Source organism: Ambystoma mexicanum, chromosome 4p (genome assembly GCF_040938575.1).
Source record: "Ambystoma mexicanum isolate Mex_15411 chromosome 4p, UKY_AmexF1_1, whole genome shotgun sequence".
Classification (NCBI taxonomy): Eukaryota; Metazoa; Chordata; class Amphibia; order Caudata; family Ambystomatidae; genus Ambystoma; species Ambystoma mexicanum.
The window spans coordinates 904681601-904707433 of record NC_090927.1 but is presented as its reverse complement, the minus strand read 5'-3'; the positions used below and the strand labels follow the sequence as shown (position 1 = coordinate 904707433).

General features: G+C 52.4%; 1 protein-coding gene across 3 annotated transcripts in view; it reads right to left on the bottom strand.

Annotated features, from left to right (window-relative positions):
- The window catches only part of MDN1 (midasin AAA ATPase 1), a 2688524-nt gene that overhangs the window by 1072805 nt on the left and 1589886 nt on the right, over window positions 1-25833 (bottom strand). For all 3 annotated transcript variants that reach the window (XM_069606482.1, XM_069606484.1, XM_069606483.1), the window contains exon 55: window positions 24470-24590. In XM_069606482.1, the coding sequence (XP_069462583.1) occupies window positions 24470-24590 (121 nt within the window). The remainder of the gene's footprint in view (window positions 1-24469; window positions 24591-25833) is intronic.

Here is a 25833-nt window from a genome sequence, read left to right as displayed (position 1 = left end):
GCTGCAACCCCTGTAGGCTTCCTGAGCCGAAGAGCGGGACGGTTGACAATAGGACGAGCTGCCACCGAAACCTTTGGAGCATCCCCGGGACTTTCCTCCGGAAGCCCGAAATGACGGCAATTGCTGCTGGAGCGTGCCCAACGCCCGGGCCGTTTCGGTATCCGCCTTGATGGCCTGAAGCGACTCGTCCACTGTCTTGCTGAATAAGTTGTCCCCGAAGGGCATGTCCAACACCCTCGATTGTACATCCTGGCGGAAGCTAGTTGCCTTCAACCAACCCTGCCGACGAAGGCAAACGCTGTTGCCCATCTGACGGAAGCCCATGTCAGTGATGTCCGTGGCCATCGTGATGGCATGGTCTGATGCCTTCTTGCAGGATCTCTAGCGCTACCGCTCTCTTGTCGTCGGAAAGTAAGTCCAGAAGGGGAGCGATTTTTTTAAAAAACTCTATTAGCGTTTTAAACAGCAACTACCAAAACAACCCCTAACTTTACACCCTCCAATACCCCCGCCTCCCCCACCCCTTCCTCTCTTAACACTTCATTCCCAACAATAACTGCGCAGCATGCCCAACCCACCCCCCGCCCCTCCAAATCCATTATTCAATGTCCACTCCATCCTCTGGTCGCAGCATGCAGTCCAACAGCAACCATAAGTCCTTTGTAGGGTAGGCCGGCCTACCATCCATCCATCCATCCATCCCCAAGTTCACCTCTATAGAAGGGGATCGATCGAAACACATCTACCAGTCATAACTGGCCACGATGGCTAAGGCACTGGCCGCCTTGATCGTCGTTGCAGCCAACGAGATGACCTGTCGCCCCATGGCGTCTAGCTACTTTCCCTCGCTGCCTGGCGTGGCAGGGGGGCACGGGGAGATGGGTTGGGAGGACGTCAAAGATCCGGAGGACTTCTTTGCTGCCGCTGATACGACCGAGTCCGGGGAAGGTTGGGATCGGAGACACTTGGGTGCAGAGTCTGGCACCCTGTATTTCTTCTCGTACCGGTCCCTCCTCGCCGGGGCCGAGGACTGGTTCTTCATGAGGGACAGCCCCCTAGTCCCAAATGTCATCCAACAGAGGAATAGAAAGTATGGTTTTCCTCTTGGCCTCCCTTCGCTGGTACAGGAAGCCTTCCTTCTCCTCTGGGGCCGGTTGAAACATGTCCGAGGCCCTAGCGATCATGGCGTGGGAAGAGCCAATCTCGTCGGGTGGGGAGGCCCTGGGCACCGGGAGGTCCCCTCCCTCATCATCCGTACCCGTCCTTGCCGTATCAGGTTCCATATTCTCCCTCAGAGGAAGGGATGGTGGAGAAGGATGGCAAGGAGGCAGAGAATTGACTACTTCTCTTGACCGGGGGTTCCCCCGACGGGCCAGGTGCCACAGGATCTCTCGCCGGCGACAGGGGTATCCTTGTCCGGATCTCTGAACACAAGGTGTGCAGTGCCTGCAGGATGCTCACCTACACGTCTGTTGGCGGTAGTGGCGGATGCTGTGGTGGCTGCAATGGGGGCAATGGCAGTGGCGTGGTGTCCTGCGGCTCCTCACCGCCCTGCTGCTCCTCGCCGCTCTCCACATCCGCTTCACCGGGGTCCTTCCAATAGGACCTGGCCTCGACTAACTTTTTGTCCAGTACGGCCTTCAGACCAGAAAGCTCTTCCTAGGAGGAGATGTACGAGGCTTGCAGATGTACCCCCTTCTGCTCGACCAGTGGGGACGTTCTAGGGAAGATGATCGGCATCGTCTTCACTGGTGTCTTCTCTATGGGTAGAAAAGACGATTCCCTCCGCCCAGGCAGGCAAACTCTCGTATTAGGGGCCACCTCCTGTGAACCCACATCCGCGGCCTTCGCTAGGGACACCACCACTCCTTCAAGGGAAGATTTTGCCATCACAATCTTGGATGCACTTGAGGCCTTCACCAGGGTGGGGGGTGAAGCCCTTGGCTCTCTGTCGGAATCGACTGGGACTTCTCCAGAAGTTTACCCGGATGGTCCGACTTCCTCTTCGTCGCCGGCCCGGAGCGTTGGCTTGTGGTTGAAGGTGCTGGGGATGCCGTTCCCGACCTGGCCGCCGAAGAGCCCGTCCCAACGGCGCTCGCGGTGCCTGTGGGCTCGCGGTGCTTTGGCTTATGTTGGGCCCCCCTCGCTGGGGCACCCTCAAAGATCTTAAAAGACGGCTCAGATTTCCTTTTGCTGGGTGTGGCCCGGGGCTCACCCGCCGCCGGGACTTCGTCTGAAGCCACTCGGATAGCCGCTTGCGACGGGCCGTCAAGGTGTGGGGCACCATATCCTTGCAGAACGCACAGGTCTCCACATGCGTTTGGTCGGAATGTAGGCAGTTAAGGCACAGACTGTGCCCATCGTGCAGGAAAAGGTCCCAGAGTCCACATCCAGAACAGAGGCGTTGAGTCACCTTTATCTTCAGCCATGTCCACGAGGGGTAGGCCTCAAAGAATTTTCTGGAATCCTCCAAGAAGGCAAATCGATGAAAAATTGAACAGGGGAAAATTAGGAAATTTAGACATGACACTTCACTACGCACAGGATATGGTTTACTCTTGGCAGGAGTATTACATTAGAAACAGACCGATTCCTACGCCAGCCAGACCTCCAAAACAACCATCCAACAACAATTAGTCAGATGATTAATCAATGGAGCTTGGGGCTCGATTGACCAGAAAATAAATAGAGTAAACTCTTAGAAAAATCGCAACACAGTAAAAGCTTCAGAGCTAAGCACGAGGACTCCCAACACTTGAACGTGCGGTAAAAATCTGAAGATGCCAGAGGAGGGGCTTAGTCAGAGGGCAGTCTTTGGCTGGGGGCAGTATAACCCATAGACCAGTGATTGGCTGTTAGGAGAAGGAACAAGTTACTTACCTGTAACTGTTGTTCTCCAGCATGGGTCTGGCATGGATTCACATGCTCATGAATATTCCCCGTCGTCAGGCTGGGAATCCTCGGTAAAGAAAAAACCAGTATCAGTTTCGTTTCTGATCTGTCTTTCGTAGTAATAACCAATCACTGGTCTCTGCGTCATACTGACCACAGCCAATGACTGCCCTCTACCTAAGCACCGCCTCTGGCAGCCATCTTCAGATTTGGAAGCACGTGAAGTGGCAGTATGACCAAGTGAAGAGCCGCAGAGGGGTAGGCGGGAGGGTTCGCATGTGAATCCATGCCAGACCCATGCTGGAGAACAACAGTTACAGGTAAGTAACTTGTTCCTTCTCCAGCATGGGGTCTGGCATGGATTCACATGCTCATGAATAAAGAATACATAGCAGTACACACATGCACAACCACGGGAGGTGGCAAAGGCTCAACATTAAGCATCACATCAACTCAACATTAAGCATCTTACCTCCTCACCAGGCTCACCTCAGGCGAACAGGTTGCGCAGCACTGCTTGGCCGACCCTGGACTCCTCCCTGGAATCCCGGTCGACGCAGTAGAATTTCGTGAAGGTGTGCGTCGACCTCCACGTAGCAGCCCTGCATATGTCCAGCAGGGGCACACCAGATAGGAACGCCGTGGTAGCTGCGATCGCTCTGGTGGAATGGGCTCTCGGACGGCCAGGCAGCGGTCGGTTTGCCAACCGGTGACAGTACATGATACAGCCGGAGAGCCATCTGGAGATGGAAGCCTTCGAGAGAGCCTTCCCCTGATTGACAGGTCCAAAGTTCACAAAGAGTTGTGACGTCTTCCGAAAACCTTTCGTGCGGTCCACGTAGAACTTCAGCGCTCTAGCTACATCCAGCGAGTGCAAAGTCCTCTCAGCCGGCGACGAAGGCGACGGGAAGAACACAGGTAACACCAAGGGTTCGTTGAGATGAAAGTCCGACGGTACCTTGGGCATGAAGGAGGGGTGCGTCCTGAGCACTACCCTCGTGTCGTGGAAAGTCAAGTACGGGGCCTTGCAGGAAAGGGCCTGGATCTCTCCCACTCGTCGTGCGGAGGTGATGGCCACGAGAAAAGCTGTTTTCCACGATAGAAACTTCAACGGGGCCGAGTGCAGAGGCTCGAACGGAGGTCCCATGAGTTTGGTCAGCACCACGTTGAGCTCCCACGCCGGGGCCGGAGCCTTCACCGGCGGGAACGATCTGAACAGTCCCTTCATGAACTCTTTCACCAGACGATGAGACCACAAGGACGTCCGGCCCGTGGTTCTGGTGTATCGGGAGATCGCAGCAAGATGAATCTTGATGGACGCGTGTGCCAGACCAGCTTTGGCCAGCGTCAGCAGGTACGGCAGCACTTGGGGAGCCGTAATCCGTAGAGGGTTAACCTTCTGTGCGTGGCACCAGACAGAGAACCTCTTCCATTTGTGTCCGTAGCATTTAAGAGTCGAGGACGCCCTGGCCTTTGCAAGAACCTCTCTGCAATCGGCCGGTATGTCGTATCCTCCAAACTCTAGCGCTGCAGGAGCCAGGCCTGCAAGTTCAGCGACTTCGGGTCGTGGTGGAGGATGGCGCCTCCTTCCCTGGAGAGTAGATCCGCGTCCGCCGGCAGCTTGATTGGCGGGGACGCCGACAAGTCCAGAAGGTCCGGGAACCATATCTGCCTCGGCCACGCAGGTGCGACGAGGATCATCCTGCACCGTGACCTCTTGAGCTGGTTGACGAGCCGGATTAGCAGAGGCAAGGGAGGGAACGCGTAGAGGAACAGGCCCTCCCAGGGGAACGAGAAAGCATCGCCCATGCTCCTCGTCTGGGGAAACCTGCTGGCGAACCTCCGGCACTTGGTGTTCGTCGCCGTCGCGAACAGGTCGATCTGGGGTGTGCCCCACCGTCGGAAGAGGCGATCCACCAGATCCTGCCGTAGTTCCCACTCGTGGCACGAGCGCAGCTCCCTGCTGAGTGAGTCGGCGATGGTGTTTTTTATCCCTGCCAGATGAAACGGCACCAGAAGAATCCCTTGGGCGACGGCCCAATGCCACAGGTCCTGCGCCTCCTTGGACAGCGCTGGGGACCTGGTTCCGCCCTGTTTCCTGATGTAAAACATGGTGGTGGTGTTGTCGGTGAAGATCCTCACCACCTTGCCCTTGAGGGACGGAAGGAAGGACCTGAGGGCCCAAAACACTGCACGGAGCTCCAGGACGTTGATATGCAGGGACTTCTCCGTCGGGAGCCAGAGTCCCCTTGCGTGCAGATTTTCGGTGTGCGCTCCCCACCCTTCTAGGGAGGCATCCGTGGTCACAGTCACCTGGTGGGCTGGGGTCTGGAAGTCCATGCCCGCCGTCAGATGCGCGCGGGTGCCCCACCACCGTATCGCTCGTCGGAAACTCTCGTCGAGCTTGATCCTTTCCTCGAAGCTGCCCGTCGTCTGGATCCAGCGCGCATCCAGGAACTCTTGCAACGGGCGCATCCGGAGCCTGCACATGGGAATGAGGTAGATGCAGGAAGACATCATCCCGAGGAGGGACTTGATGGACCTCACCTTGGCCGCGTCGGCCACCAACATCCGTTGCACCTTGCCCAGGATGGTCCTGGTCCTCTCCTCCGACGGGGAGGCCAGAAGGGACACCGTGTCGAGCCTCGCTCCCAGAAACAGTGCGACTTGCGCGGGCACCAGGTGGGATTTGGCGTAGTTCACGGAGAATCCCAGGTCCGTGAGGAGTTGGACGGTCCTTGCCGTGTGGACCACGGCGAGCTCCCTCGTCTTGGCGCGGATGAGCCAGTCGTCCAGGTAGGGGTAGACGTGAATCCCCTCGCGGCGCAGCTGCGCCGCCACCGGTGCGAGGCACTTGGTGAAAACCCTGGGTGCCGACCGCAGTCCGAAGGGAAGGGCTTTGAACTGGTAATGACGCCCTTGGACCACGAATCTGAGGAATTTTCGGTGCCCCTTTAGGATGGGAATGTGGAAGTAGGCATCCTCCAAATCCAACGACGATAGGAAGTCTCCTTCCTCCAGCTGACCCAGGACGTGCTGGAGGGTGACCATCCGGAACTTCTGCGCCTTGATGAACTTGTTCAGGCGTCGCAGGTCCAGGATGGGGCGCCATCCTCCCGTCTTCTTCTTCACGAGGAAGTAACGCGAGTAGACTCCGGAGCCCCGAAGCCTCTTTGGGACGAGTTCGATGGCGCCCTTTCTGAGCATCGCCTTTACCTCCAGGAGAAGTTGAGGGACGTGAAGTTCTTTCCTGGCCACGGGGGGGACGCGCGGGCACCTTCTTTGAAACTCGAGCGCGTGGCCCCGGGCCAGGGCGTCCAGCACCCAACGGTCGGTGGAGATGGACTCCCACACGCTGACGAAGCCCGCCAGCCGGCCTCCCACCGGGGTGCTTCGGTGGGGGCCCGACCCCACGGCCGGTTCAATCCTGCTTGGACGCGGCCTTGCCGCCTTGGCCTCCTTGGCGACGACGGCGGGGGCCGCTAGACTTGCCTCGTCCTCTGTAGGCCTCTTGCGACGACGAGCGGGCCGCTTGACGGTAGGAAGCGAAACCGCCGCCGGAACCTTTGGAGGCGCCCTTGCCTCCGCCGCTCCGAAAGGGCGTCCGCCGTTGCTGCAGTACTCCAAGGGCCCGGGCCGTCTCAGTATCCGCCTTGATGGCCTGAAGGGAATCGTCCACTGTCTTCCCAAACAGGTTGTTCCCGTCGAAGGGCATGTCCAGGACCCTGGTCTGGACGTCCTGCCGAAAGTCCGTAGCCTTGAGCCATCCGCGACGTCGAAGGCAAACGCCGTTGCCCATCTGGCGGAACCCAGTGTCGGCGATGTCCGTCGCCACGGTGATGGCGTGGTGTACCAGAGTTCCCTGTCGTAGCGGGCCACGATAGCCAAGGCGTTGGCCGCTTTAATCGTCGTCGCCGCCGACGAGATGACTCTGCGTCCCATGGCATCCAATTTCTTTCCCTCGCCGTCCGGCGGGGAAGTCGACGTGGAGGCCGCACCCCCCCCCGCTTTCTTCCTGGCTGCCGCGGAGACGACGGAGTCCGGGGTAGGCTGCGCCCGGAGGCATAGGGGGGCCGAGTCCGGGACCCGGTACTTTTTCTCGTACCGGTCTCTTTTCGCTGGCGTCGTGGAAGGGTTCTTGAGGAGGGAAAGGCCCTCATCCCAAATGTCGTCCAACAGAGGCACTGCGAGGACCGTCTTCCTCTTGGTCTCGCGCCGTTGGTAAAGGAAGCCTTCCTTTTTCTTCTCCTCAGGGCAGAGTTGGAAAAGCTCGGATGCCCTGGCGATCATTGAGTGGAACGATCCAATCTCGTCGGGCGGAGAAGCCCTGGTGGGAGGCGACGACGGAAAATCCTCGTCGTATGCCTCGTCGTCCGTACCCGTCGCTGCCGTGTCAGTCCCCGTATCATCCCCTCGGGTGGACGGGGAGGAGGGCTGGACGGGGCGCGACGGTTGAAAAGGAGGCGGTGGATGGATCCTTCTTTTCTTGGTAGGGGGAACACCAGAAGGTCCCGGTTCTGGATCCCCCGACGGGAGAGGTTCCTCCGTCGGTAACGGTAGTCTCGTCCTTATCTCGGAGCATAAGGACTGTATAGCCAACAAAATGGCCGCTGAGTTGTCTTGCGGCGCTGGCAGAGGGGAATCCGACGGGCGAGCAGGGGCCCCGTCGGTATCCTCGACGATGTCGTCGTCGTCACCTGCGTCGGGGCCCATTCCGACGGGCTGGTCTTGTTCCACGCCTAGGCCGTGGCTTAAGACCTCGATCAGTTCCTCTTCTGAGGTTGAGGCCGAATCTACGACGACGCCCTGCCCCCCCTTCTTCCCCACGGCGGGTTTCACGGGGGTCCTATCGATGGGCACGAAAGAAGACTCCCTCCGAGGAGGCAGGGAGATTCTGGGCCCCGAGGCCGCCACCACTGGTGCAGCCTCCACAGGCTGGGCCAGGGCCGCCGCGACCGTTTCGATAGAGGGCTTGGTCGAATGGATCAAGGCCTTCACCACCTTAGGTGCGCTCACCGCCTTATCCTTGAGGGAGGGGGCACTGCCACGCTCCTCCTCTGCCTTAGAGCTCGACCGGGGTCTCTCCAGGAGCTTCGCCGGGTGCTCGGCCTTCCTCTTACCCGACCCAGAGCGTTGGCTCGTGGTTGATGGTGCCGGGGAGGGTGCGCCCTGCCTGGCGCCCGTAGAGCCCGACCGTTCGGCGCTCCCGGTGCCAGCGGACTCGCGGTGCTTGGCCTTATGTTGGGCCCCCGTCGCCGGGGCGCCCTCAAAGGTCTTAGAAGACCGCTCAGATTTCTTCTTCTTCTCGCCAGACGGGCTCTTACCCTCCAGCCAGCTGGCGAGACGTTGATGGCGGTCCTTCATGGTCCGTTCCGACATGTTGCCGCAAAACGCACAGTCCTTCTCCACGTGCGTCTTGTCCCCATGAAGGCAGTAAAGGCAGAAAGAGTGTTCGTCCTCCTTGAAGACGTTCTGCAGCTGGCATCCAGGGCAGGCCCTGAACAGCTTTCCGGGCGTCGAGCTTCCCTTCTCCTGGGCCATCTCCGAGACCGGGCCTGAGAAGCTTCTGGAGTCCTCCGAAGTGTAGCTCGACGAAATCTTCACCCTTGAGGGGCACAGATGAATCCGACACGGGTCCCCGTTGATCGGATGTAGGATCGGTGGAGCTTGAGGCTCTTTTGACCGAAAGAATCGAAGTTTTTGTGAAAAAGCGCGAAAAAATAGCACTAACGCTCGAGAGCAATAGCACGAGGATCCCAACACATGAACGTGCGGTAAAAATCTGAAGATGGCTGCCAGAGGCGGTGCTTAGGTAGAGGGCAGTCATTGGCTGTGGTCAGTATGACGCAGAGACCAGTGATTGGTTATTACTACGAAAGACAGATCAGAAACGAAACTGATACTGGTTTTTTCTTTACCGAGGATTCCCAGCCTGACGACGGGGAATATTCATGAGCATGTGAATCCATGCCAGACCCCATGCTGGAGAAAGACAGTTCAGAAGTGAAACTGAAAACAGTTTTTACTTTAACAGAGGATTCTCAGCCTGACGGGGAATACTCATGAGCATGTGAAACCATGCCTGACCCCATGCAGGAGAAGAGGAGCCCCTCTTTCTTCACATCCTCAGTACTAAATTGAAAAGCATGGAGGCAATCGAATAAAACTGCATGAAAAGAACAAACTTCATCCGATGGCGAGGCACTGACTGGCTCATCAGCACCTAGCGGCTCAACGTCTGCCGGTATATAGTCATCAGACTCGGTATGAGTTAAAGTAGCTGTTAGGGAGAATTCTCATTTATGGCTAATTTCTCTTACCTAGTGAGTCCATCAGCAGCTTTGCTGGTTTTCTGGGGTTTATATTTTTCCACCTGGCAAGAGTGGAAGCCTTTTTCCCACTCTTACAGTGTATTTTTGTGTGTGTTGTACTTTTTGTGCTCATGGGCTATGGAGTGTCACCAGCTCCCTAGGCATCATCTTTTTACTTTTGTGTCACACAGCACCTTTAGTGCAGTGACACAGGGATGTCTTTTCGACTTCCCTTGTGAACTCTATTTCTGGGGATGACTTCTGTCCCTCAGGGACATGTAAAGTTGCCATTAACTTTATATAGTCACTTTTTAAACCACAGACCCAGTACACCCCATCTTACATGGAGTATTGGAAAGGGTTAACTCTTACCCCGTGTTTGTCAGTGCCTCTTGGAGCTTTGTTTCGCTCCCTTAACATTAAGACTTGGCTGGTGGCAGTGGTATCTACTTTAACTTTTCTACCGCGCTTATCTTATATAACGTGATAATGTTTTAGGCTATTATAGTAGCCTCAAACATAAAACCGGCTTGACCATATATGTCTTATTTTGGCTCTGGTTGGGTTTAGTCGCCATTTCTTTTTGTTAAAGTCTTTTTTGTTGTTTGCTTTTCGCGCCAAACCATGTTTGGTTTCCTTGTTTGACGTCCTTTGGCGGGCTCCTGCGAAGAAGCCCTCCTTTGGCGTCTGGGTGTCTAGGTGGGATGAATGTGAGGGAGGGGTTTAGTCCCAATTAGCGTTTGTCGCACTTTGTCGCACTTTGTGTTCATTGGCAGAGGTGGTTGTCTGAGCTGGACAACACCCCTGCTGTGCGACTGACAGCCAGGCTGTGTGAATGGGGGATTTTGGCATAAAAGGCAGGATTCTGACTTCTAGCCTGATTCGCCAATGGAACTGCAAGGAACCGAAGAGAAGCGGAGAAGAAGGCAGCTGCTGCACTCCCGAGTCCCGGTGAGGCCCTGCTGCAGTCCTGAGCCATCTACCCTTCAACGACAAGAGAAGATCCAGTCCGGAGTATTCTTCCCTTCAGCCTGGTGGGATCAACCAGCTCACCTTCCACAACCAGAGGATCCTTCTTGGTCGAAATCGCTGCACACAGCTGTAGTGGTCCGGATAGCCATCTGAAGAGCCTCTCCTGTTTTAAAGGAGCGCACCTTTTATTCACCATTGCTTCGTTGCTGCTGGCATCATCCCTGGGTAGTGCAGATCGCTCCAGACGTCGTCCTTGTCCCCACGACTGAAGCTCCAGGAACCGTGATTCTGCAGGAACTACCAGGAACACCTTCTTTAGCACCAGCTTTTCTTCCAACGAATAAGGTACTGTGTCCAACTTCGAGGAATTGGAGTGAACCTTCTTCCTCACCAAGGCTTGTCCTTGTCTTCCTTCCCTCTTATAACTTTTGCTTTCCTTTTGACAATATCCAAGTACTCCTGGCAATCTCGAATTGTGAACTAATCTAACCTTGTGATCCTCGACAACAGGACCCCTGTTCCATTTGACACTGGCGCAGGCCTATTGACTTATCTACATTTTTTAAAGTAGTCTTTGATTCTATTTGCCTTGACAAAAGTATTGCCTATGATTTTTATCCCCAATTCTCTTGTGTTAACTCATGTGCTAAGTGTGTTTGACTTTGGGAACATTTCTTCTCGCGGGTACGCTTTTCTTTCATAAGACCGAACTGTCTTTACTGTCAAAAAGCGATCGCTATTAACCCACAGTAACGTCTTTGTTTCACAACATCGGTCTGTCAAATCTCAATGTACTTACCTTGAATTGATCTGCGCAAGGGGAATTGGTTATGTGTAGTGTATTTGAAGTGTGGTTTTAATTTAACGGATGTGAAGTGTTTTATGAACAGCTGGTTTAAAAATAAATATATTATATTTTTTTTAACCAGAAACCTTGAGTCGGTGTTTGCTTGAGTAACAGTAATTGTAGCCCTTTGTGTAATCTCTACTACTGGTTATTTGCTCTTGAGATAAGTCTGGCAGCTCAGCCACTGCTACCACTTTTTCTGTTTAGTACAGGCTTGTACCAAAGGTGAAATTATACTACCACTTGTGGTCTTAATGTGTAGTGGTCCCTAAGGGCACTGCACAGGATTCTGACTAACACCTCCTTAGAGCGAAGGATCACCTCCTTGGAGCTAAGCCTTGATTGCTCGACTATGTTACCAATAACGGAATCTTGGCTGGGGTCCTCTGTGCCTCTCCTCTGCCATATAGAGAGCAGGAGTACAGACACGCCCCTCCGGTGCTTTACAATATGGGTGTTGTGTGTGGAAGTTCATCCACCACAGGGGTCGCAGGCCGGTGTGGTGGGTGTAGTGGTGTCGGCTGATGTGTTGGAACTGAAGGGTCCCTTGCATTATGCTTTGACCTGGAAGGGCTTCTGGACGGTTGACTGAGGATTCTGGGTCATGGTAGGCACAGGGGTAGCATGCAGCTTTGTTGCATCTCCAAGATCAAAGTGTGGAGGGTCGAAACGATGTTCTACAACATGTCCCTGGGTGTTGGTTGAGGCACGAGCGGAGTGGCCGGCAGCGGCTCTGGACAGACATGCCTCCTTGGGCTAGACGGTGGATCCAGCTTGACCTGCGGAGATCCCTCCATTGAAACGGTCCCAAAACACCCTTCATGGTCCGAGAAGGAGCCCTCTGGTAAATGGTCATAGGAACTCGTGTAGATGCACAATGATCCCCTTGGAGAATCCCTTGGCATCATCTGAGACAGCGTCCCTTGTCTGGGGAGGAATGTCGTAGGCGGTGGAGGCTCCCTGGTCCTACCAGACTCCTTCAGGAATGATGCCTTAATGGGCGCCTGACAAGGCGCAGATATGGGCATCAGCGGAGCCACCGCTGAAGCCATGAGCCGTAGAGGCAAAAACACTCCTGGGGTCACTGTCGTCTTGGTGGCAGAGGCCACGAAAGTAGCAAGGCCCTATTGAATACGTAGTGATGGTCGCCAACTTAGTCATCAACAGGATGCCAGTGATGATGCCGAAGTGGTGGATGTCCTAGAAGACGAAGCAGTCGACTACACCATGGGCTTGGTCAATGAAGGGGTTGTTGGCGGTGGACAAGAGCCACTTGTGGACTTATCCTCTTTTGCCTTGTCCGAGGACGGCAATCTAAGCGTTGAGAGGGCCAAGTACTTCCTTTTGGCAGGAGCGCCCCTAAGAGGCAGACTCACCGTAGACTGAGATAAGGAACGTATCCTTCCTGAACTGAGTTCTGCAGCCAGCCATGGCGACCCTAGCGGGATCCGTAGCATGGTTCTTGGGCTTCTTTTGGACCCCCGCCCCTGTGCAGGGGTGTCCTCAAAGGACCTTAACCTCTTCTCAGAGGGAGCACGCTAATGGGACTGGCCGGTCCTGGATGAGGCATGACTGTGCCCGGAGGCCAAGTCAGAGGCCTTCCCCAACTTGAGCCACGCCACCAACCTGCTGTAGCACTTAAGGTGCCACTACTCGACAGACATTGCGTAGTCCACATTTTGCACATATCTTAAAGAGACTCCTTCTCTTTGGAGTAGAATGCATAAAATAAGCCCAAGCCTGGGCCTTCGAAACTTTAAGAAATAGCTGCTGATGAAGCAGATTTTCGCCGACAACAAATTCCCTGCTGCCAGTGGTTGATCAACAGAGGAACAATCGGAGAAAAAGTAACACATTTATCTCAAAAAATGAGAAATAGTAAAAATATTTAAGATCAAGATGACGGGAAAGCCAGCACTGAAATGTGTGGCAAACATCTGAAGATGGCCAACAGGGGTTATGCTCAGGGAGACGACTCATTGGATGGGGACAGTATGACCCAAAGGACAGTGAATTGTTTAGAGGAGAAATGCAGTTTTCAGGCTTAAGTGAAACTGCTTTTTTTTTTAGCAAGGATTTCCAGCCGGACGATGGGGAATATTAATGAGCATGTGGATCCATGCCAGACCTCATGTTGGAGAAGTACTTTATAAAGTTGGGAAAAAGCTACAAAGTGTTCCCGTGGATGTGAATATTGAATGCACTAGTCATAAAAGGGGGTTTTACAGGTGAGTAAAGTACTTTTTTTCTATACTTTGAAGTGCTTTTCAACAGTTGTTTAAAAATCAAAGTTCTTCACAAACTTGGGGGGCAGAGGCAAGTATTGAGACTACTCACTGCCCGTAACCTGATTATTCAAAGGATTGGCCAGGATGTGGGAAGGAGGTGGCCTTTGGGCGGGGGGAGGATGGAGGGTGTGTGGGAAGAGTTGCTGGAGGAACGCATTGCCACTGTTGGATCCAGTAGAAGATGCCCATGAGGTGCGAGTGCAAGAGATGTTCCGGTCGGGTCCAGGAGCTGAGTGCAACCCTTTCTAGTGGAGAAATGCAGCAGGCACTGATTAAGGACTCTTCAGGTCAACCTATCAAGACGGGTGATGGCCGGTTCCAGCGACACGACAGTCACTGTGCTCAGCAACAGCAAGCATCTCAGAAGTCAAGAACAAGGGAAGCAGTCCAGAACACAACTAGTAGATGCTGGGACGCTACTTGGCAGGAGGCGACTTGTATAACTAGCTGAATGCTCCTGAAGTTCCGTCACAAAGTGCAGAACTGCAACGCTTCTAGTGGAGTAGCCCAAAACTAAGTTTGTCAGTCCACTGACTCAGGAATGCACACCCAGACATACTTGCACAAGCATGTGGATTAGGACCAGACAGTCCTGTGAGGGCACAGTAATGTGAAGCGAACAACTTTTTATATGTTTTTCCTAAGATTCCATTTTATAAACTCAAAATGGGGTTTGACAAACACCTCACTATCCCCCCCCTGACAAGGATTTCCCTGCCTATCAAAATAAACTAAAGGAAACACTAACAAAAGGAACCTGTCCCTCACAATTGTACATACAATGAACGTAACAAGGTAATGTCTGGCAATTCAAATATAACAAATAAGGAACTTACCTGTAACTGTTGTTCTCCAGCATGGGATCTGGCATGGATTCACATGCTCATGAATATTCCACGTCGTCAGGCTGGGAATCCTCTAAAGAAAAAAAAAATCAGTTTCACTTCTGAACTGTATTTCTCCTAACAACCAATGACTGGTCTCTGGGTCAAACTGCCTCCAGCCAATGACTGCCCTCTACCAAAGCCCCTCCTCTGGCAGCCATCTTCAGATTTGGTAGCACGTAAAGTGGCAGTAGGACCAAGAGAAGAGCCGCAGAGGGGTAGGCGGTAGGGTTCGCATGTGAATCCATGCCAGACCCATGCTGGAGAACAACAGTTACAGGTAAGTAACTTGTTCCTTCTCCAGCATGGGGTCTGGCATGGATTCACATGCTCATGAATAAAAAATACATAGCAGTACACATGCACAGCCACGGGAGGTGGCAAGGCTCAACATTAAGCATCCTAACATTAAGCAACCCAACATTAAGCATCTCTTACCTCCTCACCTTCAAGTGAGCAGGTTGCGCAGCACTGCTTGGCCGACTCTGGACTCCTCTCTGGAATACCTGTCGACGCAGTAGAACTTCGTGAAGGTGTGCGTCGACCTCTATGTAGCAGTCCTGCAGATGTCAAGCAGGGGCACACCAGACAGGAACACGGTAGTTGCCTATGATCGCGCTGGTCGAATGGGCTCTCGGACAGCCAGGCAACGGTTGGTTTGTCAACCAGTGACAATGGGTGATGCAGCTGGAGAGTCACCTGGAAATGGAAGCCTAGGAGAGGGCCTTCCCATGGTTCACAGGGCCAAAGTTCACTAAAAGTTGAGACGTCTTCCGGAAACTCTTGATGCGGTCTATATAGAACTTCAGCACTGTAGCCACATCCATCGAGTGCAAAGTCCTCTCATCCGGAGACAAAGGCGTCGGGAAGAATATAGATAACACCAAGGGCTCCTTTAGATGAGTGACGACACCTTGGGCATGAAGGAGGGGTGCATCCGCAGCACCACCCGCATCTTGTGGAAAGTCGAGTAATGTGGTTTACAGGAAAGGGCCTGGATCTCCCCCACTTGTCGTGCAGAGGTGATGGCAACAAGAAAAGCTGTTTTCCACGACAAACATTTCAGTGGCGCCGAATGCATAGGCTCCAACGGAGGACCCATGAGCCTAGTAAGCACCACATTGAGCTCCCACGCCGGGGCCAAAGCCTTCACCGGCGGGAACGATCGGAATAATCCCTTGACAAATTCCTTGACCAATCAGCGAGACCACAGGGATGGTCGTCCTGGAGATTGCGTGTAGAGGGACATAGCAGTCAGATGCATCTTGGAGGCATGAGCCGGGCCCGATGTGGCCAACAGCAAATATTGAAGTACCCGAGGAGCTGTGACCCTCAGAGCGTCGATCTTTTAGGAACAGCACCAAATAGCAAATCTCTTCCACTTGAGTCTGTTACATTTCCAAGTAGACAATGCTCTAGCCTTGGTAAGAACTTCCTTGCAGTCCGCTGGGATATCGTAGCCACCGAATTCTGGCGATGCAGGAGCCAGACCTTCAGGTTCAGAGACCCTGGATTGTGGTGAAGAATGGCGCCTTCTCTTCCCTGGAGAGAAGATCCTTGACCACTGCCAGCTTCACTGGTGGGGACGCTGACATGCTGTGAAGGTCCAGTAACCATATCTGCCTTGCCAACGCCGGTGCAACGAGTATCATCCGGCACGGTTTGAGTTGACTGAAGACTAGAAGTAACAACAGCAATGGAGGAAACGCACACAGAAAGAGGCCTTCCTAAGGGAATGAGAATGCGTCCCCCATGCTCCCCTGCTGGAGGATCCTTGCTGGCAAACCTCCGGCACTTGATGTTCGTCGTCGCAAACAAGTCGATCTGGTGATTGCCCCAATTGAGTAACAGGTTTTTCACCAGGTCCTGCCGAAGTTCCCACTCATGGCAATAGCGAAGCTCCCTGCTCAGAGAGTCAGCGACCATGTTCTTTACTTCTGCCCCATGAAACGGGATGAGGAAACTCCCTGAGCGACTGCCCAATTCCACAAGTCCTGCGCCTCTTTGGAGAGAGCTGGGGATCTGGTGCCCCCTTGTTTCAGATGTAAAATATTGTGGTGGTATTGTCCGTGAAGATCTGCACCACCTTGCCCTTGAGGGATGGCAGGAACGATCTGAAGGCCCAAAAACACTGCCCGTAGCTCCAGAACGTTGATGTACAAGATCTTTTCCTCCACTAGTCACAGGCCTCTGGAAGCGTCCGACGCTACCGTCTCCTGGTGTGGTGGGGCCTGGAAATCCACGCCTCTGGTTAGATGAGAGCACACGCCCCACCACCTCATAGCCCAGGGGAACCCTCGCCGAGCGTGATCTTGTCCTGGAAGCTTCCGGACACCTGAATCCAATGAGCGTCGAGGAACTCCTGCAGTGGGCGCATCCGTAACCTGCAGAGCCAGATGAGGTAAATGCATGACGACATGCCCGAGCAGAGACTTGATGGCCCTCACTGTGGCAATCTTCAGAGCGAGAAGCCGTTGCACCTTGCCCAGGATGGCCCCCCACTCTTGCTTGGCACGACACCGTGATTAGCCGGGCTCCCAGGAACAGCGTGTCCCACGATGGAGTCAAGCAGGACTTTGCATAATTCACTGAGAACCCCCAGCTCCATCAGTAGGCGAATGGTCCTCGCCGTGTGGTCAACAGTGGTGCTCCTTGACCCTGCCCGGATGAGCAAGTCGTCCAAGTAAGGGTAGACGCGGATCCCTTGTAGTCGCAGATGGGCCGCCACCGTGTCAGGCACCTGGTGAAGACTCTGGGTGCCGACTTCAATCCGAAAGGTAGAGCCTTGAATTGGTAATGCTTCTCCTAAACGACGAAGCGCAGAATGTTGCGGTGTCCCTTGTGAATGGGGATGTGGAAGTATGCATCCTCTAGGTCCAACGACGACAGAAAGTCTCCCTCTTCTAGCTGTCCGAGCACGTGTTGAAGAGTGACCATTTGGAACTTCTGGGACTTGATGTATTTGTTTACTCGTCGTAGATCGAGAATGGACCTCCAGCCCCCGGTGGTCTTTCGCACAAGGAAGTACCTTGAATAAACCCCAGAGCCGCTTTGGAATGAGTTCCATCGTCCCTTTCTTTAGCATGGCCCAAACCTCCAGCAGCAGCTGAGGGACGTGGTTTTCCTGTCGGGCCACCAGTGGACTTTGGGGACACTTCCGTTGGAACTCAAGTGTGTCCGTGGGCGAGAGCGTCCAGCACCCAACGGTCGGTGGAGATGGTCTTCCACGCGCTGACGAAGTTCACCAGCTGGCATCCCAATGGGGTGCACGGGTGGGGGCCCGACGTCACGGTCAGTTCAATCTTGCTTGGACGCAGACGGGCAGTCTTGGGGTCCCTGGCGACAACGTCCTCCTCCGAGCGGCCCCTGTTGGTCTCTTGGACCAGGGAGCGGGAGGGTTGGCGGTAAGAAGGAGAGCCCCCGCCGTTACCCTTAGAGGGCCGAGGAGACTTGCCTCCGAGGACCAAAAGGACGGCTGTCGCTGCTGTAGTGTGCCCAGACATGTGCCATCTCTATGTCCACCTACATGGCCTGTAGAGACTCTCATACAGCCTTCTTGAACAGATTGTTCAAGTCAAAGGGCATGTCCAAAACCCTAGTCTGGACCGCCTGCCAAAAGTTGGTGGCTTTGAGCCAGCCACGGGAGCGAACGCAAACGCCATTGCCCATCTGCCGGAAAACTGCATCAGCGATGTCCGTGATGGCGTGGTCCGACGCCACCTTGCCCTCTTGTAAAATCTCTAACACTTCCGACCTCTTGTCGGGGAGGAAGTCCTGCAGGGGTGCAAGCTTGAACCACAGCTCCCGGTCGTAGCGCCCTACGATGGCGAGGACGTTGGCAGCCTTGATGATCGTCGCTGCAGAGTAGATGACTCGCCTTCCCATCGCTTCCAATTTCTTCCCCTCGTTGTCAGGAGGGGTGGGCGCTGCTGAAGATGTAGAGCCCGACGACGACTTCTTGGACGCTGCAGAAACACTGAGTCTGGCGACGGTTGTGCCCGCAGGCACTTAGGCGCAGAGTCTGGCACCATGTATTTCTTCTCCAGACGGTCCCTCTTCGCTGGGGCCGTACACGGGTTCTTCATGAGCGCCAGCCCTTCATCCCAAATGTCATCCAAAATTGGGACTGAAAGGATGGTCTTTGTTAGGGAGAATTCTCATCTATGGCTGATTTCCCTCACGTAGCGAGTCCCCCAGCAGCTTTGCTGGACTTCTGGATTTTATTTTTTTCCACTTGGTAAGAGAGAGCTTTTCCCCCACTCTTATCTGTGATTTGCTATGTGTTTTCACCTGTTTGTGTGATTGTGGGCTCTGAAGGACACCACTTCAGTAGCCCCTTTCTTTGTGTGCGTCACACAATTTGTATCCCTTTGTATCTGTACCTCCTAGAGCACTGTTTTGCTCTTTTAACATTTAGACATGGCTGGTGGCACTGGTATCTACCCTAACTTTCTACCGCGGTTATCTTATATAACCAATGTAATATTGTAGGCTATTGTATTAGCCTAGAACTTAAACCTGCTTGACCAAATCCTTTTTCTTTTGGCTCCGGTGCGGTTTATTCGCCATTTCTTTTTGTTAAACTCCTTCTTGTGTTTTGCTTTGCTCGCTGTTTTTTGGCGGGCTTCTACCTCCTCAAAGCGCCTGGGTGTCTAGGTGGGATGAATGTGAGGGAGGGGTGTAGTCACACCCTGCACAGGGTATCCTAGGAAACCCAAGTCGCACTTTGTCACGATTGGTCAAGGTGGCTGTCCGGGCTGGACATCCCCCCTGCTGCGTGATTGACAGCCAGGCTGTGTGAATGGGTTTTTTGCACATAAAAGGCAGGTCTCTTGGGCTAGAAGTCATCAAAGAGTTGCCACTGGAACTGCAAGGAACCGACGAGAAGCGGAGAGAACAACGGCTGCTGCAACTACCCCGTTCCGGTGAAGCCCTGCTGCAGTCCCGAGCTATCTACCTTTAATGACTCAGAAGATCCAGTCCGGAGTCGTCTTCACTCAAGCTTGGTGGGGACAACCAGCTCATCTTCCACAGCTAGAGGATCTTCTTCCTTGGTCGAAATCGCTGCACACGGCTGTAGTGGTCCGGATAACCACCTGAAGAGCCTTTCCTGTTTTTAAGGAGCGCACCTTTTATTCTGTGTCACTGCTGCCGGCATCATCCCTGTGTTGTGCAGACCCCCTTGAGACATCATCCTTCACAACAAAACTCCAGGAATCGTGGGTCTGCGGGAAACCACTAGGAACAACTGCCAGGCCACCAGCTGCACTGTTGGAACAAGTGTTCTTGAGAAAACTGGGTGAATCCCTTTTCTTTGTTTCCAAGGCTTGCCCTTGTCTTCCCTACTTATAACTTTTGCTTCCGAACATTAACAATATCGAAGTACTTTTGGCTACGTTGAATCTCAAACTATCTGACTGTGTGATCCTCGGCAACAGGCCCCGGTGTCTCTCAACCCTGGCTCCAGCCCTTTGACTTTTGAACTCCTGTCTTCGGGTGTTTCCTGATTCTGCCTGCCTAACCAAAATATTGCCTGTGATGTTTGCCTCCAAATCCCTCTGGGTATCTCACAGGTTTTGTTCTTAACACCGGTGCATTCAACACAGGGTACTTACCTTGAGATTTACTGTACAAAGTGAATTGGTTAGTTGTAGTATATTTAACGTGTGGTTTTCATTGAAGTTTCTTAGAAGTGTTGTGTTTAGAACGAAGGGTTTAAAAATAAATGTACTATTTTTCTACCTGAAACCTGGAGTCAGTGTTTGCTTGAGTCAAAGTAATTGTGGTCCCTTTGTGTAATCTCTGCTACTGCTCATATACTCTTGAGATAAGCATGGCTGCTCTGCTACTGCTACCACTATAACTTAGTAGTACGGGCTTGTCCAAAGGTAAAACTTGTATTGCCACCTGAAGTCTTAATCGTGTGTAGTGGTCCCTAAGGGCACTGCACGGGATTCTGCCTAACAGTCTTCCTTCTTTCGCCAAGCGGCGCTGATATAAGAAGCCCTCCTTTTCCTCTGGCGCGAGCTGGAAGTGCTCTGATGCTCTGGAGATCATTGCATGAAACAATCCCATCTCATCGGGCAGAGAGGATCTGGGCGGAGAAGACGGGAGGTCCCTCATCCCGCCGCCGGCATCCGTGCCTGTCGTCACTGTGTCCGTCTCCATACCACCTGTGAGGGGCACCGGCGAGGGAGAAGATGGGTAGCAAGAAAGCATTGGGTGCCTTTTCCTCTTCGTGGGCAGTGGTTCCTCCGTCGTCGGCGGGTGGGGGAGAGGGAAGAGAAAAGAGGGGGCAGGCACCGGCACCGCTGGGGGTGTGGGCAGAGGCGCCGCTGGCATCTTCATCTGTATCTCAGATACAAGTGTGTGGAGGGTGTGAAGAATGTCCAGACAGATCTCTAGGTGGCAGCTGCGGTGCCGAGCCAGACAGGCAGCTGGGGCACAGGCGCAGGGCCTCGTCCAGAGGCCCTCAGTCGCCTTCCTCGACGGTACCTCCATTGACTTCACCCTTGTCGGCGCACTCGTCGTATGGCAAAACTCCTGCATTTCCCTCATCGCCACCAACCTCCTGGATGGTCTGGAGGTAGACTAGTTCCTCCTCCTCAGCCGAGGAGGTATCCGTGCCCTGGAGGACTTTGACGTCTCCCCCTCCTTTCTTCCCGTCCAGAGGGGATGGTCTCTGAGAGATGACCAGCATCTTTTTTTCCGGGGTCTTCTCAATGGGCTGGAATGCAGCCTCCCTCGTGCGAGGGAGGGAAACTCTTGCCTTCGGTATGGCGCTCCGACGGTCCGCCTCTGCAGCCTTCGAAAGATGCTACCACCACCTTGATGGAGGGAGCCGCCTTTGCCTGGTGCACTTGGGCCTTCACGGTCAGGCCAGGACCCTTGTCCTGTTTGGCCTCTGTGGTCGCTCCAGACACCCTGTCCTGCTTGGCCTTGTCCTTAGGGGCCTTCTCTGACGAGGGTAGGCCGGACGTCATACCCTGCTTGGTCTTTTCCTACCCTGCTTGGTCTTTTCCCTGGTCTCTGGGGGCCACCTTCAGCTTGCCCGGGTGATCTGACTTTCACTTGGATGAAAATCCGGAGCACTGGCTGGAGACCGATGCAGCCGGGGATGCATGAGGTGCCCTGGCCGCAGAGGAGCCCACCACAACGGTGCTCCAGGTGGTAGCGGACTTGCAGTGCTTGGCCTTTTGTTGGACCCCCCCCCAGCGGGTCGGTCAGCTTTCCCAGATGCGGGAGAGGCATGCTCCTGGGACCCACCCAGTGCAGAGGCCTTGGTCTGCAGCCAATCACTCACTTGTTTACGTCAATCCTTCAATGCGAGTGTAGAGTTCCCAGCAAAAAGCACAATGTTCCTCATTGTGCGTCGGGTACAGTACATTCCGCAAACTGCAGTCGGTGCAAAGCTTAAAAAGAGGTGGAATCCTTCTTCTCATCCGACATGACGCACGCGGCTGAGGCCTGAATGATCTTCTGGAAGCCTCCATGAAGATACTCGATGAAATCTGCCCTTGAGGGGTGTTTAAGAATCCGAAAACGGGTCCCCGTTAATCGGAAAGATGATCGATTGAGCACAAGGCTCGATTGACCGAAAAATAGAGTCAAAAAGTGAAAATGCAGTAAAAGCTTGAGAGCTAAGCAGGACTCCCCCCAACACTTGAATGTGCGGTAAAAATCTGAAGATGGCTGGCAGAGGAGGGGCTTAGGTAGAGAGCAGTCATTGGCTGAGGGGCAGTATGACCCAGAGATCAGTGATGGGTTATTAGGAGAAAGACAGTTCAGAAATGAAACAAACTGATTCTTTTTCTTTACTGAGGATTCCCAGCCTGACCGGGAATATTCATGAGCATGTGAATCCATGCCAGACCCCATGCTGCGGAATCAAAAGCATTATTATTCTGCCAATCAGGGTCTTTGCATCAGTTTGGTATTCAAAAGCATACATTTTTACCAGCGTGCATTTACTGAGCGTTCCAGGGTCATACACCAGTAGTGAACTCTGGTATCACATACGAGTCTGCTCGCCCACTGCCTCCGGCTCTTCTGCCTTCTCTGCGGCACAGCACCAGGCAAACTGCTCCTTTCTGTTTCCCATGGCTCACGCCGGTCAGGAATGGTGTGTTCCTCACTCCAGAGACACTCGGGTTCCCGCCCGCCACCAGAGTTCACTTCATAATGGGAAAAACTTCTATACTGCACACTTCCCGACAAGCAACCACTGCATTCATGGTCCTCCGGGGGAAAAAGCTTTCACAATCAACGATTGCCACTGCGCAACCTCTACACAGTCTGTGAAGGTAGAGACCCTTTCAGAGCCGGCATTGAACTGCAAATCACGACACCTACGGCATCTCTAGTCCCCTTAAACTGCAATGTGGAGTTACAGCAATCACTCCACTGCCTACAACTGCTCTCTATGGCCTGCACCTGAGGGGGTCTTTTATAGTTCAGTCTCCCTCAGGTGTGGGTCATTAGTACAATTAGACTGCAAATTGCAGTCCAGTGCCTCTACATCCCTCTTCTTCATCCAAGTACTTTGGGCATTGTGAGACTTGAAGTCCCCGAAGTACAAATTATCTTTTCTATTTTGAATGTTGTTTTCAAATGTACTACTTTCATCTCTTTCCTTCAATGCACCCCTAAAGAGGTTTTATAAGGACTTGGTTCTGATTAATTAGAATTTTAAAAATCTGAGTGGTTAATATTTTGATATTGGATATGAACATTCTCCTGTTGATCACAGAGGTTTCACCCCCATAAATACGGATGTCTTTGTGAGAGGGTGTCGTACTCAGAATAAATGATTGATTATTCCAGTTTTCACCACCATCAAACCAATTAGCTTTAGGAAAGAAAGTCCCCCTGCGACAACAAGCTATTACATATTCTGGCATTGCTGCTATGTCTTCCTCTGAGGAAGACAAATACTGCGTTTCACCTCCTGTCCCTCTGGAGCACTTCTCCCAGATGATCCTCCCAGCTAATACTGTAGTGGAAAGGAAAATGCATTTTCGTGCATATTCGCGGGTGCGCTGCCTGTTCAGCTAACCATATCCCATATTAGGTCCATTAGAGGGCTGTATTAACAGCTAAGACTAATAGCTTATTCAAAGTATGTGCTAAATGCTGAAACAGATCTTTATAGATGAATCAGTAAAGTGTTGTGGTAGTAGCGCCTACATTAATAGCATACAGAGCTACATTGAAGGTGCAGGCCTCCAGGGAAAGGAAGGTTGCATTGTGCAAAGAAAGGCAGGGCAGAGGTCCATGTTTAGTAGCGAATAGAGACCTGTATTTGAGTGCTTAATGCATTGAAGCACTTGGATAGCCAGGCTTTGTAGTCAAGGCACTAGCTAGCAGAGTGCCGGCCTGGTAAAGCTTGCTCACTAGGGTTTAATTGCGATGCATATTATTTCAGCTCCTCTTTTCGCCACAGTGGCTCTGCCATGCTTGGTAAACAAATCCTCTTTCGCATGACAAGGACTGGTACGGCCTTGCACGCACTGATAAACATTCCTGCGCTTTCACAGATGGAGGCACCAAGTTGGGAGGGGAAGAGAAGGGAGCGCGTTGAAAACTTATTGAGCTGGGTTTTTTTCCATCAGTCAACATGCTATGCAATGAGAATGTTCTGGAACAGTGTGGCATGCTGATTTACAGCGCGAAGGCATAATATGCCTTCACCCATGACTCAGGTGCGAGATTCATCCGTGGACTGCTATGGAGCATGTGCCCGGAGCATGATAGCCCAGGCGGCACCTTGTAGCGCTGTCATCTACAGAACTGGCTGAGCAAGCAGTTCGTTGTAGATGACCGGGATCTCTCAGCGCTATTAACATGCAAGGGACGCAAGACTGTTTCTCCAATTATGTGTGATGTCTCTAACTAGAATTTACTGATTTCCCAAATTGCTGCTATATTAACTCTTCTGTTATAGTATGCTTTATGTCTAATAAATGCTAAATTTATGCTCAAGTTATGAGTTCTCTAGTGATAAGTTCATTGCTTGGCACGATCGGACCTGTATTTGGTTTAAATATGGTAATTTATGCTAGTAAGGGCTGGTCCCTGGGGAGAAATACCCTTTTCAATACAAATACCACCTCCAGGGTCAGGATCAGGTAGCGGCTGCATTCCCCAGGCCACCTGGGAGGAGACTTTAGGTAGGGTCTTTGGGAGGACAGGGGAATGTTCATGGGCATGTGAATCCATACCAGACCACGTGCTAGAGAACCGTTTGACCGTAAATGAATACAATATAATAAATACCTTATATGGAAGAGGTCTCCCCAACATCTTCTGTAACCTCTTCAGAGAAATAGAAAAACCCACTGGGTTAGATAGACAGCTCTGAATGTGCAAGGAAATTGTTTTAATCTCTTGATAAATCCTAAGAGAGGGAGGGAAAAATATATTTGCAGGCTAAATTAGGTTTAATGAAACAAAGCACAGCTAAGGAACATGAAAATGCTTAATGCCAACAGCGGGAAACACATTTGGGACACTAGTTAGCACTAAACAACATTTCACACATCGTGCATTATGGCAAGTGTAACAAACTAACTGAACTTTAGCGATATTCTTTCTAGAGAAGTTCTTCCTGGAGCCGCTTCATCTTTTAAATTCCTTTCAAATACATACTGGCAATGGAAATAGCCACTGGTGAACCTAGAAGCGACATCAGCCTGACCCTAGCACAGAGATATTTGTGGCATAGGTGCAACATTAAAAGCACTTTATTCCAGACTCCCCCTGCTTCAAAGCCTTATAAGTACAAACATCGTTAGACCAGGTTTCACCGATTCCCAATTTATCGGCCGCTTAAGAATGAAATTGGCCTTGTTGCGAAAGAACTTGTGAAGTGTACGATTGACATCGTAAGAGACCAGCACAATTTGTACACTAGACCTGAGCACCAAAATATAGGTTAATGGAAAATATTACTTACCTTAACTTTGTGCAGCTTCCCGTTTTACATTTTCATGATACAGTAACTAGACATTTGTAATCCAAGCAAAGCGCCCTGTTCCACGATAAGATGAGCTTTTATTTCTCATTACACAGCCACTTTCATGGATGTCTGCGCCAAGCAGTTGCAATGCAAAAATACGGAAAATGAATTTGCTGAACAGCGTCCACCGTTGTGCAATCGTGTGTTCAGCAACTATATTGTGCAAAAAATACCGCCTAAAACGAGATGGGGAGTACCTGATCTAGTCATTATGTGACTGCACTCTCAGTGAAGCCACGCAATGTTTATTCAAATATTTTAACAAATTCGGCAGGATTACGAATTAGAAACACAGGGCCACAGTTCTCTTTTCCAATAGCTACATGTTTGACATCTGGATGGCTTCCTTTTTGGTGAGGGACATGCCACACCAGGAGTCAACTGCCCAATCAAGACCGCCCTTTCATAAGGAACAAGTTACTTACCTCTAACTATTTATTGTTCTCCAGCATGGGTCAATATTCCCTGTCATCAGGCCGGGAATCCCTGGTAAAAGAAAACACTTTCATTTACAAACTGTATTTCTCCTCTAAACCAATCACTGTCCTCTGGGTCATACTGTCCCCCCCCACCCCATGATAGTCCTCTCCTAAACCCCTCCTCTGGCAGTCATCTTCAGGTG